This window comes from Gallus gallus, chromosome Z (assembly GCF_016699485.2).
Source record: "Gallus gallus isolate bGalGal1 chromosome Z, bGalGal1.mat.broiler.GRCg7b, whole genome shotgun sequence".
In the NCBI taxonomy this organism is placed as follows: domain Eukaryota; kingdom Metazoa; phylum Chordata; class Aves; order Galliformes; family Phasianidae; genus Gallus; species Gallus gallus.
Window position 1 is genome coordinate 28,427,319 of NC_052572.1, and position 13,875 is coordinate 28,441,193.

General features: G+C 35.0%; 1 protein-coding gene across 3 annotated transcripts in view; it reads left to right on the forward strand.

The window, feature by feature from the left end:
• UHRF2 (ubiquitin like with PHD and ring finger domains 2) overlaps window positions 1-13,875 on the forward strand; it is an 82,339-nt gene that overhangs the window by 66,112 nt on the left and 2,352 nt on the right. For 2 of the 3 annotated variants that reach the window (XM_004949077.5, XM_040656582.2), the window contains 6 exons: window positions 2,106-2,210; window positions 7,688-7,794; window positions 9,993-10,155; window positions 10,672-10,809; window positions 12,260-12,383; window positions 12,775-12,938. In XM_004949077.5, the coding sequence (XP_004949134.1) occupies window positions 2,106-2,210; window positions 7,688-7,794; window positions 9,993-10,155; window positions 10,672-10,809; window positions 12,260-12,383; window positions 12,775-12,938 (801 nt within the window). The remainder of the gene's footprint in view (window positions 1-2,105; window positions 2,211-7,687; window positions 7,795-9,992; window positions 10,156-10,671; window positions 10,810-12,259; window positions 12,384-12,774; window positions 12,939-13,875) is intronic. The other variant, XM_003643002.6, reaches the window with a different exon arrangement.

Consider the following 13,875-nt stretch of genomic DNA (forward strand, 5'->3'; position numbering starts at 1 on the left):
AAAAAAGGATTGAAATGTTTTCTACATAGGCATTTAAATTGCACTTAAATATTTCTCACATGACCAGTATTCTTCATAAGAAACAGGTTTGTCTCAGCGTATCTATGAGAATTCAGAGACTGTAGTTTATTTTTTATTTGCTTAGTTTTTCATGACACAAACTCTCTTTTCCCTAGAAGGAATTTGACTAAGTATTGCTTCTGGAGAGAGCATCTGAAGAGCATCTTTGGCATGAATTACTTACCAGAATTCATCTTTGGGGTGAATCACCTACCAGAAACCTAAATTTAATTTGATAAGTCGTGGAAATGAAAGAAGGGAGGGAGGAATGAATGAAAGGATGTTTGATACAGCAGGAAAGAGGAGCGAGATAGTGAGGTCTTTTTATTCAGTATGCACATAAGTAATCTGGAAAAACTGGCAAATAACTGATAAAGTTAGGTGAGAGTACTAAGTTGTCATGCATAGTAAACATGGGGTGGGGAACAGTTTTAACTTTGTATTAATTGTATTGGGCTTTCAGCTACTTTCCTCATTATTATTTAGGAAAGAGTTCTTTTAATAGCTAGTTTTGAAAATATGCTTTCTTAATGCCAGTAGTGATGATTTAAAAAAAAAAGCAAATCAAGAATTAAAATATGATGAAAGGAAGGACTAGGAAAATAGCAGATACTATCATCAACAACAATCAGAACTATTAAAGGAATGAAATGGTTTTAAATCAACTGAAAAAGACTTTTCATACTTGAAGTTAGCTAAAACAATGCTATGGAGATGAAGTTTGTAAAATGAAGTAATACTGTATAAAAGGCATCATTATGGAACAATATTCATACATACTTCCGTAATACAGAAGAGGGTTCATCAGAGCAAAGATCAGGTGCGTGATTCAAATAGAACAAGCTAGTTATAGTTCATAAGACAAGCAGTACTCTTCTCTCTTAGGTACTATGGATTCGAGAATTTTTAAGTTTAGGAAGCCAGAGCCACAGAAAGCTAGATGCTGAGAAACTGTACACGGAAGTATCATTGTATCCATGCATATTTTTCATACTGTGCACAGCTGCCTTCTCTTATCTGTTGTTAGAAACAGCATTTTTTGCCATCTGGACATTTTATCTGATCTGTTGTAGCATGATGAATGTACGAGACTGTACCAAAAGAATGTGAACTCTTACAGAAGTTGCTTAACTATACTGAATGGAAAAAAGGCTACAGGATTGAGAGGGATGGAATTAGAAACAGATGAAGCCTAGATTTGAAGGAACAGATATGAAGAAGGATCCTAATTGCTTTTCTACTGGGAGTCTTACTTCTATTATTTGTAAATTTAAATAATAATAAACTGAGAAAACTATGCTATCCTCTTGTTAATTCACGAAGAGTTTTTAAAATTTAATTTGAAAATAGCAAAGATATGGTTAATACATAAATTTCTGTGGGAAGTGTATCCCAGCAGGCTTTATTGATGTTGAAGGTTTATGTTACAACAGCAGCTCTCAGGTGGTCTGGTTGCAGCTTAGTTGCATATTCATAACCTGAGAGTAATCCTGGTTGGCTATGAGCTATACTTTATTGCAATGACTTCTTCTTTTTCATTAGGCTGCGTGATAGTATTCCTCTGAGTTGGTCACAAATTAGTAAGTAGCGTATTACTTCAGTGGTACACTGACGCAGTAATCTTTACACAGGTCACTGTGACCTTCTGTAATAAACAAATACACAGTGTTTCCAAACTGGCAGATCTCTATCTTCTTTGAATTTTTCTAAATGGCTGTGCAAGTGGGCTGTAGCAGTAAGTCCAGGCTTAAATACTGCTTATGGAAAGAATAATGGAAGATTTTCCCAAATAAGAAAGTATATATTTTCACCTTCCAGTGTCACTTCTGCCGTACATTGTCCTTCCATTTTTTAGGTGTCCTTACTTCTGGCTTTTCTTCACTGAAAACAAATGAAATTCTCACCTTTAATGACAGTCTTACATTAACAGTTTACACAGATACCCCTATACAAATTTTTAAGCAGAAAGTTCACTGTTAAAAGTGACTGTACATGACTGATTATTTGGATAAAAATATTAGAAACTGCTGTTTTTCTGTTACCAGGTGAGCGAAGCAGGTGTTCACAGACCACATGTGGGTGGAATTCATGGACGCAGTAATGATGGAGCTTATTCACTTGTATTAGCTGGAGGATTTGAAGATGAAGTGGTATGTCGTTTATTGAAGCAATGATTTTGCTGTTCTAATACACTAATGTGTGTAAAAATAGAGGATTATGAGCCTTCCTGCCTATACAGATATGACTGTGAGAAGAATGACCCCTGGTAACAAGTCAAAAGTTTTCAGTTTTCTGAGGAGAAATATCTGTATTTATTAGGGAATGCTTATGTGTATGTGTCCGCTTAAGCAAAAAAATTAAGCCAAATTTAACATCATATAAGGTAGTTAAATTTCAGTATGCTTTCAGGGTCTGCATTTGGTCTTATTTAAAAATTAAGTGCAAGTTTTACATTTTATGTAGACATATTAAATTTTTTATTGCTTTTAAGTAAGATATGAGTTGCCTCATTCTTTGGATTTGTTTATGTAATGTGTTTATTTTAAAGAAGCAAGAATGAAAAGTTTCTATGGAAGATTCCATGAAGTTTTGATGGCTTTTGACCCCTACTAGTAGATGCTTTCAGAAGTTCTTGGGAAAGTCTCAGAAACTTTTATTGTCATACTTAAAAGTTGCTGAAAAATTTTGTACTTCGGTGTTAACGTATAAATAGAGCAACAAAAAGCAATTGTGTTGCTAAACCAAACAGTAACTGTGTCCAGTTTTCTTCTCATGACATTTACAAACATTTCTTTAAGAATAGGTCACTGTTCTCTGCAACTGGATAATGTTTATACAAGGTACATCCTTTCCTTCAGATCTCTTCCATGGGTGGGATTTTGAATCATGCATCAGGGGAAGGATAAAGCAGTAAGCAATCTGTTGTTTTGACAACATGCATACCAGGAGAAAGGTATTGGAGAAAGAAATAAGCATCTGAAATAGCATCAGAGTGTAAGGTATTTTTTGCCAACAGCACCTACCTTCTGATGCTGCTGCAGGATATTGCCTCTGTAGATGTCTTTTTGGTTGAGCCAGTCATGGGAGGAGGTACTTAGTGTTGGGGTATTTTAATATTTTCTTTGAGTCAACCCCAACCCAAGCTCTAGGACCCTTAACTGGTGAATCCTAAGAATATGATCAGTAACTGTAGCTGCTTTCTTGGTATGCTGAAGATATTTATTTGCTTTGAGTTGTGGTTTTTGGTGTTGTTTGTTTTGGTATTGATACTGATGTTCCCTTATTCCTGCAGCTATCATTAATCAGTTAACATTGTTATTTGAATCGTTTGCATGCCTTTTCCAGTTCAACAAAGTGGCATTGTGATAATATGGGTTTTACAGACATTTAGATACTACCACAGCCTTGGTGGCATACATATTTTTCAAAAAGAACAGTTGGGGAGATATATTACAAGTAATACCTAAAAATGCATGTGAATGTCAGGCTTTTTGTTTGTTTGTTTGTTTTGTGTGTGTGTGTTCTGTTTGTTTTTTGTTTTTTGTTTGTTTGTTTTTCAGTTTCTGAACTAAGGTGCAAGGGAAATAATTTTTATTCCCAGGTGCATTCTTCTTCAGTTCTTTCTTTTCATATCCCAAAATTTAATTTCCAGTTTACTTTCATTTCACCTGTCTTTTGCAAAAAGGTTAAAATAAAACTCCTACAAGAATAGAAAAATAAAACTATATAAAATAAGTATCCTCTTTCCTACATTGAAAATTTTAAATGCAAATTTAGATAAAATCTGCTCACTTCTAGTTACTTTATTGTATGTAAAGAATGAAAGAGTGGCAGCTCTTATTTGAATTGCAACAATATGACATAGTTAACTTGTGTGTAAGTTTTCACAAGATTGAGAAACAAATGCACTTCAAAAAATTATCTTATTGTAGGGTTATAACCTTTATTTATGTACTATTTATGCAGTCTGCTAATGTGCCATGTTAATTCTCTTCTTGTGTCTAAATGAACTGTTCGCTATTGGAGTAAAATAATTGCAAAAATTCATTATAGAAAATAGTTGTCTGGTTTTCAGATAATGTCATTTTTATGCTATGCCATTGGAAACTTAAGATTCTATTTACCCAGGCTTGTCTGCAACTGTGCTCAAGTTGGGCTGTTCTGAGTGCCCTGCAGTAGTGAGGTAAAGGATTTGACTTCAAGCTTGAAAAGGGGTACAGTCATAGCTTGTGAAATGAGCATTGTTTGAAATTAACTTTTGTGTGAAGCTTCACCTCGTTCTTAATTAAATGAATGGAAAATATATGCTTGTTAGTCTCGCTCATGTTTCTTGGATTTTAGTGATGCTACATTGATTACCTGTTAAAGATACAGTCTTCATTAGCTTTCAAGTCTTAATTAGCAACCATAATGGGAACATTAGCTGAAGAAATTATGAGAATTCTTTAAGAATTCATGATTCTAAAAATTATTTCAGAATACACTGGAGCAGTTCCATTGGTGGTAGAGACACAGTGCTGGTACTGTACTGTGTTGCAAACTTAAAAGGCTTTAAATCCAAATGTGAGAAAAGATGTTTTGTACCTAAAGACTATCATGACTAACAGGTTACCTAGAAATAAGTGTGGTATACAGCTGTGTTATTTATTTATTGCAAGTCTTACCTGGATTGCTTGAACCCAGTGTGAGCTTTCCTGAAAGAGAGAAGTCATGCCCTAAACAATTTTTTTTTTAATTATCTTTCCATGCTATGTTACCAAGGGAACAGTTTCTTGCAGATTTTCTCTCCCCTGTTTTACACTGCTGAGAATCTAACATAACAAGTTCATTATAGCCTTTACACTGAGAGTCTATCTGTCACCTGGATTGAATAAAGAGCTGAAAACCTCATGTCTGATGCAATGTAACCTGCTGTTTTCAAATGCTGTCTTGTTTTCGAGGTTTCAGGGTCCAACTAGTTTGGTACCAGCTTGTAACTCAGATGTAATGTGGGACAGTTCAAGTATCTCATTATACGATAGACACCAAATATATTTCTTCTCACTCCTAATTGTTATTCACCCACTCTTGCTACCTCTGATACTAAGGATGTACTTGACATAATCTGTTGGACAGTAGCTTCACCACTCACTTATTACTGGCGTTTCAAATTTGCACAACAGCTCCTATTCTATGACACTCTTCTGTCCACCTTTTCTGTTATTCCATATTGTTGACTACCAGTCCATACAAGGTGCTAATGCTAAAAAACACATTTCTGGTATCATTTTCTGAATTTCATTGTCCTGTCTGTACCTGTGTTATATCCAGAATTATTTTCACATTTTGATAATCCTTAGTTTGTTGCAGAGATCCTTCCTGTCAAGTTTGACTGTTAGAACTGTGCCTGTCATAGTAGTCTTACCTACCTATTTGTCTGCTTCTTTTCTCATTGGGTGTAGAACCTTTGCTAGTTCTGCTCCTATTCATGCTTTTCCAAAGTTCATTTGGTTGTTTCTAAAACACTGAAGAATGTTTAAAAATGTTGAAAAACAATTTTGAAAATGGAAATTACTGTTTTCTGTAAGAATACCTTAGGTAATTAAGGTATGTAATATATGTCCTTACCTTAGTATGGACAAAGACCTTTTTTCTCACAGAATTCTACGAGAACAGAACTACAGACAGCATGTTTCTTGGACAGCATTAAATATTAAAAAAATGAGCCAAATGGCGTTTTACTAAGCATTGGCAATGTTAATTTCCATTATTTAATCTAATTTTACATTGTGTCACATGGGTTCTGATTATGAACAACTAATGTACTGAGATTCTTTCTTGCTCTATTCATATATTTTCAAGGAAATGTTAGCTACATTAGTATCATCAGTCCATTCCCTTCATAAAATTCTGAAAGAACAGTATAACTGTACTAGTCTTAGTTTTTCCATTTTATCAAGCTATGAGTTTCATGCAGGACTTCATTTTGCCTGAAAACTAATGAAGTTAATTCTTATGATGTTAATCATTTATTTAAATGCAGGAAATAAAATAAGAATGAAAATAACATTCTAATTCTGTATGTAGAAACACACCTTGGCTGAATATATCAATTTGGTTTCCTTAACTTTGCAAAAACTTCTTATTCAGTTCTTACGATGGGCGTATTCATCAAGCAAATCCATCTCTGTTATTATTATTATCATCACAATCATCTTTGTGTCATCTTCACATTTCTTTTGCCATTATTTGTTTAGCAATCATTGACAAAAGACCAAACAACTCAATTCTGTAATATCTCTTTATATGCAGTTTATTTCACATTCTTGCTTAGTAAATCCCTCTTGTCTTTTTAGTCTTTCATTCTTTTGAAATTGTTTCATATATTTTCCTTGTACAACAGAATTCTACTTCTAGTTGTTTTTTGTTTGCTTGTTGTTTTTTGTTTGTTTTTGGAGATTCATTGAGCACAGATAAGTGGACTGTTTTAGGAAAGGGTAAACTAGAGTTTATACAATATCTTTCTTAGGTTTAGAGGGTTTGTTTTTTTTCCAACTTGATGATAGCACATGTTTTTTTTACATCTGGATTAATCTTGAAGTGAAATACTCTAATACTGCAGCTGAATTTTTGGAGGGTTTTCCCTACACAGATGAGATATATAGATCATTTGTATAATTAATTTATGGCCTTGCATGACCAACATTTCTATTGCCAATTTTCCATTTTTCTGCTATTGTCAGCCATGAAATATCTGTAACAGTATAGCAATGGGTCCATAATAATGTCAGGCTTTTAACAGTGTTAAGAAATTGACTGAGTTGTTCAGAATGTTACTGCAAAAATTCATAGAAACTTTACTTTCCTATGTAGTATTTGCCTTATACTATTGATTCATGCTTTTTACAAAATTTGTGCCTCCATGAAATATTATTTTATCTTTATCTTTCTAGAAATTCTTGACCTTTTGCAGGGTGATGTGAATTTCCGTGATATATTTCCTGAAGAATAATTTGGTTTTGATCATTCCTTTTGTACATGGCAGAAGATGGCAGAAGAGTGGTTGATCAACCTCTCTTGAATTTAAAGAAAATTCTCTCTAGGAATTCTACTACATAACTGCCTCAGCTTAAAATATGAATCTAAATGGTTTTAACCTCACTAGTTCAGAACATCTGGAACTATTTATATACTAAACCATCTAACTTGAATTTAAGTACACATGGCTCTGACTTAGTAGAACTCAGCCCCTTGCACAAGCTGAAGTGATCTCTCCAAGCTGTTTATGATGTATTTTGCAAGCACTATATTCTTGTAAACTAAAAGAAGGCTCTACTTAGTGCTGCACCACTTGCTAGAATGTGTCATTAAAGAAATATTTTATTTTTAAGAATAATTTTTTAAAAAGCTGTAAATGTCAATTTTTTCAAGGCAGGCAATTTTTTCTAATGAGGATTTTTGCAAGTATTGTAGCACAGTGGTAGTGAACTGGAAAACATGGGTTTCTATATCTTGGAGTATATATTTTAGCTGTCAGAGTAAGTAGAGCAAATGAAGTCACGTTTTTATTATTTATTTATTTTTTTATTTATTTTGCTTCAATTTGGAAATTTGGAGTGTTAAAACCAAGGATAATCTTCTTGTACAGGATCGAGGAGATGAATTCACTTACACTGGGAGTGGAGGTAGAGATCTTTCTGGCAACAAAAGGATTGGAGAACATTCATTTGATCAGACATTAACACACATGAATAGGTAAGTTTTGCAAATAAAATTAGGAAGCATTCCAAAACCTTTGCTGTAGTGCTTTAACTAGAAAGGACTTTCTGTGAAATTTATTTTGTTCTTTGTTGTACATGCTGCTTTGTGAAAACCGATGCCTCTTGCTGCTAAGGAGGTGCTTCATCAAGCATTATATTCTGTTGGTTTCAAGAAATATTTGCATCTGAATGAAGTGGGCAGTTGTGTTATTGTCACAGCTATTAGCCATGTCTCTGGTTGAAATTGTCCCAACATTTTCTTCAGGGGGCCTTGTTTTAAGTTAGAGAAGTGTGTCAAAACTCTTGGGTAGAACTTCCAGATTATTCCAGATGTTTCTATCAGACTGATTTAAGAAGGTTAAGTATGAAGAGAGAATGCTCATTTTCGCTTGGTAAAAATAATCTTTCATAGTTAGTCTGTACTTCCATTGTAGTTTTGCAGAAAAAAAAAAAAAAAAACAAACAAGGAGTTAAGGTGCTGTGTTATTCAAAACAATGCTTGAAAAGGAGCATTTGTATCCAAAGAGATTATTTAGACATCCACTTTAAGTATTTTTGTACCCTTTAAAAAGTCTACGTGAATATAAGTGCATAATATCTGTTAAGTAGCTGACCACATAACAACTGTGAGGTGCTAGGGCTGACTGAGACATTTGTTTGCTAGGCTTCCTTTTTGATGTGATGTGCTGCTGTCAAGCAGAGCAGGGAGGAATTCTTTCTGGTTTTTTGGTGGCATTTAGACGAGAAAGAGGAAAAGCCAGACTTGGATGCTGAGAAAGGGAGGAAAGGAGAGGAGAGAGAGAAAACGTGATGTGAACCACAACAAGGAAGGAAGGAAGATGGAAGGTTTAAGCAATGAGTTTACAAGCATTTTCAACAAACAGAGCAAAATTCCTTTCAGGAATAGAATTAAAAGCATTTCTCTGCTTTCAGCAGGTAGAATATACACTGACAAAGCTTTGAGGCTTTGCAGCATTATTTTCCATGCTATGCTTACAGAGTATAGCAAGGTGCTGCCTCTCCATTACTGATTTCAATGAAAGTTCTCAGGCACTTTGGTGCACAGGATTATTGTGATTCCATGTAGTGAGATCAGATTTGGTTTTTGCTTGTCAGATATTTTTCTTTTTTTTTTTTTTTAAGCTTTGTTTTTTTATATAAAAGAAACATGTTTATAATCTACAGTATGTACATCTGTCTTGCTGTTGTTTAGGACATAGATTTTGGATTTATACCAGTGCTACTTATTGTTTCTTCTGTTCTGAGATACGTGGTTTCATATGAATATTTTAGAAGCCCAGCCATGGGCAGGGCTGCCCCTAACCACCTCAGGCTTCCCAGGGCCCCATCTGGCCTTGAGTGCTCCCAGAGATTGGGCATCAACAACCTCTCCAGGCAGCCTGTACCAGTGCCTCATTGCCCTCTGAATAAAGAATTTCCTCCTAACATCTAACCTAAATTTCCCCTCTTATAGTTAAACACTGTTCCCCCTTGTCTTATCACTATTAGGCTGTGTAAAAAGTCAGCCCCCTCCTGTTCATAGGCTGCTTTCAAGTACTGGAAGGCCACAATGAGGTCTCCCGTGAGCCTTTTCTTTTCCAGGCTGAACAAGCCCAGAAATATAGATGATGGATAAAATGATAAAGGATAAAATGCTCGTCTTTGAGTTAGCTGCTGTTATTTAACTCCTATTCTAACCAGTTTATATGTTATGTGAGGAACTTCAGTTACATAGGGATTATTGGATAGTTTTGGTACTTTTTTCTATATTGCATTTTCGTGGCATTCATTATTTTTATGCTTGTGCTTAAAAAGTCTAAAACTCTGCTGTTATTGGGAAATAATGACAACATTTTCCTTTATTTGTAATTTCTCTTAATGCTATCCCGGAAAGAGTTATGTTTAAAAATGAAGGATATTGAATCTGAAAGGAGGACTTTTTGTTGCATTTACGTATATAATATGAATTTTCATCTTGACCATTGGCGGCAAGATATTTTGTGTTCCTTTTGCTTTTTTTTTAATGGTACATGTAACTTATTGCTTCCGTCAGTTCTTCAGTTGTTGGAGATTATACTTAAAAGTTCTGTGCTGCTTGATAAAGCATAAATAAATAAAAGAAACAGATATGATACAATTACATTATTACCCAGAAATATTTTGCATGAAGCAATTTGATATATCTGTTTTTAGGGCATTGGCCCTTAACTGTGATGCTCCATTGGATGATAAAAATGGGGCAGAGTCTAAGAACTGGAGAGCTGGTAAGCCAGTGAGAGTGGTGCGTAGTTCAAAAGGACGACGGATCAGCAAATATGCCCCAGAAGAAGGCAACAGATATGATGGCATTTACAAGGTATTTTGATTTCTTCTGGGTACAGCATAACATTTTTCTAGAGCAATTTTAGAAAGTCTTGCATGTCTTACATTGTACATTCTTTGTTATTACTTAAAGAATTCTTTTAACTCCAAGACAGCATTTTAGCCATAGTTCACCCTGCAAAGAAGTGAAATTAGTCAGAGTAGTGATAATAGAATGTAATCCATAATAGATTATATGAACTTGAATATGTAAGCTATACATCTGCTTACCAAATGATATTTGCCAATGGAAGTCAGATAATTTCCTCACTCCTTCCAATTGTGCTCTAGCTTTTTAGACATTTGGAATCTTATCAGCATCTGAAATAGGTAGAACTGTGTTTATCAAATTCAAAAAACTTTTGCAGGTAGTGGGAGAGATGCTTTATAACAATGTTTGACTTAGTTTTCTCTCTCCTTTTTTCTTTCTTTTTGTATAATTCAAGTGGGAGTAAACACACACATTTGGCTTACGGTAAAATAATAGCAGAAATTCTATGTTTTTCTGTAGGTGGTGAAATATTGGCCAGAAATTGGAAAATGTGGCTTTTTAGTTTGGCGCTATCTTCTGAGGAGAGATGACGTTGAGCCTGCGCCTTGGACTTCTGAAGGAATGGAGAGGACAAAGAAACTGGGTTTGAGTGTACAGGTTCGAGTCAGGATCGCAGAACTATTTTGTTTTCTTTTTTCCTCAATTCAAGTAAACAAATTCCAGAAATAGAAATCAGTTATATTAAATCCCTATTTTTTTCCTGTACTTCACAGTGACAAAATCAGATACCTACAAAATACACACACACACGCAATTATCTAAAGACTGGAAAAATCCTTCTAAACGGACAAAGCAGGAGGAATTGTGAATGAATTTTTCTGTCTTAGCAGTGAAATACACACACACACATATATATATGCACAGTATATATATATGCTATATATATGTATATGCATTGTATATACATGTATATATATCCTGTATATATGTGTGTGTATATATATAAATTGTGAGTTTGAATCCAGTGATAATTGTCCTGGACAGATTTTTTTTAAGTAATTGTTCTTACGGTTGAGTCCGTCTGAGAAATCAAAAAATATGTGCACTGGTATGTTTTTCTCTATGTGTAGCTGAGGAGTTTGTATGGCTATTTTATTTCAGATGCAAAAATAAGCTAGCCCATAAAGACTCAGGCCTCGTAGAATCCATGAAAGGTGGAAAAAATCACTACGGTTTCTTTTCTTATCAAGGCAAAGGTTTATCATATTATGTATCATCATATTCAACTTTGCCTTTGGAGAAAACTTTTTGTAGTTCATAGAATCATAGAAGCTGGAAGGGATATTTGAAGATCATTGAGTCCAACCCCCATTCTAAAGTAGGTTCCACAGACTAGTTTGCACAGGAAATCTTCTGGGCAGATTTTGAACATCTACAAAGAAGGAGGCTCCACAGGATCTCCGGAGAACTTGTTCCAGTGCTTTGTCACCCTCAAATAAGTTTTTCCTCATGTTTGTATGTAAATTCCTGTTTTCCAGTTTATCCTTGGTATCCCTTGTGCTGTTGCTGGTCACCACTGAAATAGCCTGGCTCCATCCACTTGATTCTTGCCCTTTAGATATTTGTAAGCATGATTAAAATACCCCCCTCGGCCTTCCCTTCTCCAAGCTGAAGTCTCAGGTCGCACACAAGGGAGCTCCAGTCCCGTCATCATCTCTGTGGACCTCAACTGGACTTTCTCTAGAATATTACCCTGACTGCTTTGAGCTAAAGAGCCTGGGACTAGACACAATTCTGTCCTGGCCTCAATGGGGCAGAACAGAGGGGGAGGACAAACTACTTCAGTCTGCTGGCTACACTTTTTAGCATACGCCATTAGAAGGGCATCGATTTAACTGTCAGTTTCTTTTTAATACAGTTCAGTCTAGATTAGATCCTTTAGCTTGGCTACAATTTCTGGAAAACAGACACTACTTTAAAATTATTTTTTAATTATTTCAATATGTTGTCATAGGATTTTACAGTCTTTTAGAAATTAGTCTTGTTCATATTTGGGAATTTGTGTATGCCAGTGGGTTTTGTTTTAAATCTGTGCTTTTTATTTTAGTACCCAGAAGGTTATTTGGAAGCCATGGCTAGTAAGGAGAAGAAAGATAAGGTTAAAAAGCAAACTGTGAAACAGGAGCCAACCAGCCAGAGTAATGGAAACCAGAAAAGGACAATTGATGATGGTATTTCTTTTCATTTTTTAGCTTTCAGCAGCGAAGTCTGACATGTTGTGTTTATTGAGTCAATAGCATAAAAGCTTCGCAGAAGCATGAAGTTATTTGGAATACTAATGTAAATTGTAGTGCATATTCTATAACAAAGTAGCAGCCTAGGGATCCTAAGATTTTATTTTAGTACTTGTAAAGCCTTTTTACTTAAAGCTCGGTAGGAAAATGGACAAATGTCTGTGCAGCCCAAAGCAATGCTGAGCTGACGTGAGTTTGAGTAGGCACTTGATTGACACATTTTATAGGTGTAGTTCATTTATTCCCTTTTAGAATCAGTTTTGCCTTCGCTTTTATTAATTTAGACTAACACAATGATATTACTGTGTTTGATGGTCATCATCTTAAGCAGGTATTGAGGAACCTACAAATACACCTAAAGCCATGAGAATGGGAGATGGAGGGAAAGGAGAAGCTTTTCAGCTGACCCAAGAACAGCAATGGCTGATTAGAGAAGACTGTATGAACCAGAAACTGTGGGATGAAGTACTTGCTTCTCTTAAGGAAGGACCAGTATGTTTGCTGCACGCTTAGATTTTTTTATTTTTTACTTTTCCTTGGAGTGCTAGCAGAAATCTTTAGTCTCTCTTAAAACATAATTTGCTTGTTAAATGGTTGCTGAATACAGATCGTTTCTAGTATTGTTTTTATTTGTAAAGCTTTGATTTGAAGAAAATATTGTTATAGCTGTAGCAATCTAATACCAAGTCCTTGTAGGGTCTGCTGTTGATGACTAGCTTGGCACCTCTGAAGTAGAGATTTTCTTTTCCAAAAAGCATTGAACGTGCTTTTTTCCTCATATTATAAAGTTAGAACCTTTTGTCTGTTTTCTATTCAGTGTCTGTAATGACTGAAAAGAATTTCAGCTGAAAATTGTCCATAAGCAGTAGAGATGCATGGTTTCAAAAAGGAGAAAACGGCAATCTAAGAGCACTTGAGTTACTGAAAAGTCACTTTTCTACAAATTCATACCCATTGTTTTAGTAAGATTTCCATTTGATTGCCACTAAAGGCAATAGGAACCACTGCTAACATTGGGTAGCTACTATGACAGCTTTCTGGTGGAAACCATCAACTGTTTTAATTAAATGTGAATAGAGATGTAGCTAGAATTTTATTCTGATGGAAAGAAGGAAGATGCTGTATGTAGAGGTGTAGTAAATGTACGCTAAATGCAGATAACAGCACCAGAGGGTGTGAAAATGCCCTTTTTGTATCTTATCAATATACACTTAATGCTGATTGTCTCTGGAAGGTAATTCAGTGTTGACTGAATCTTGAAGACTACTCTAGAAGAGCTGCAGTGTAAGCAGTCACTTTGCAGAGTGAAGCTATATCTAACCATTTTATAAATGAAGCTTAGCAACTTGCAATAATTCTGTAATCTTTTTACTTACTGGTAAGTAAGTTTGGGAAGGGAACAACAGCAGGGTTACACAAGAGTCCTGTG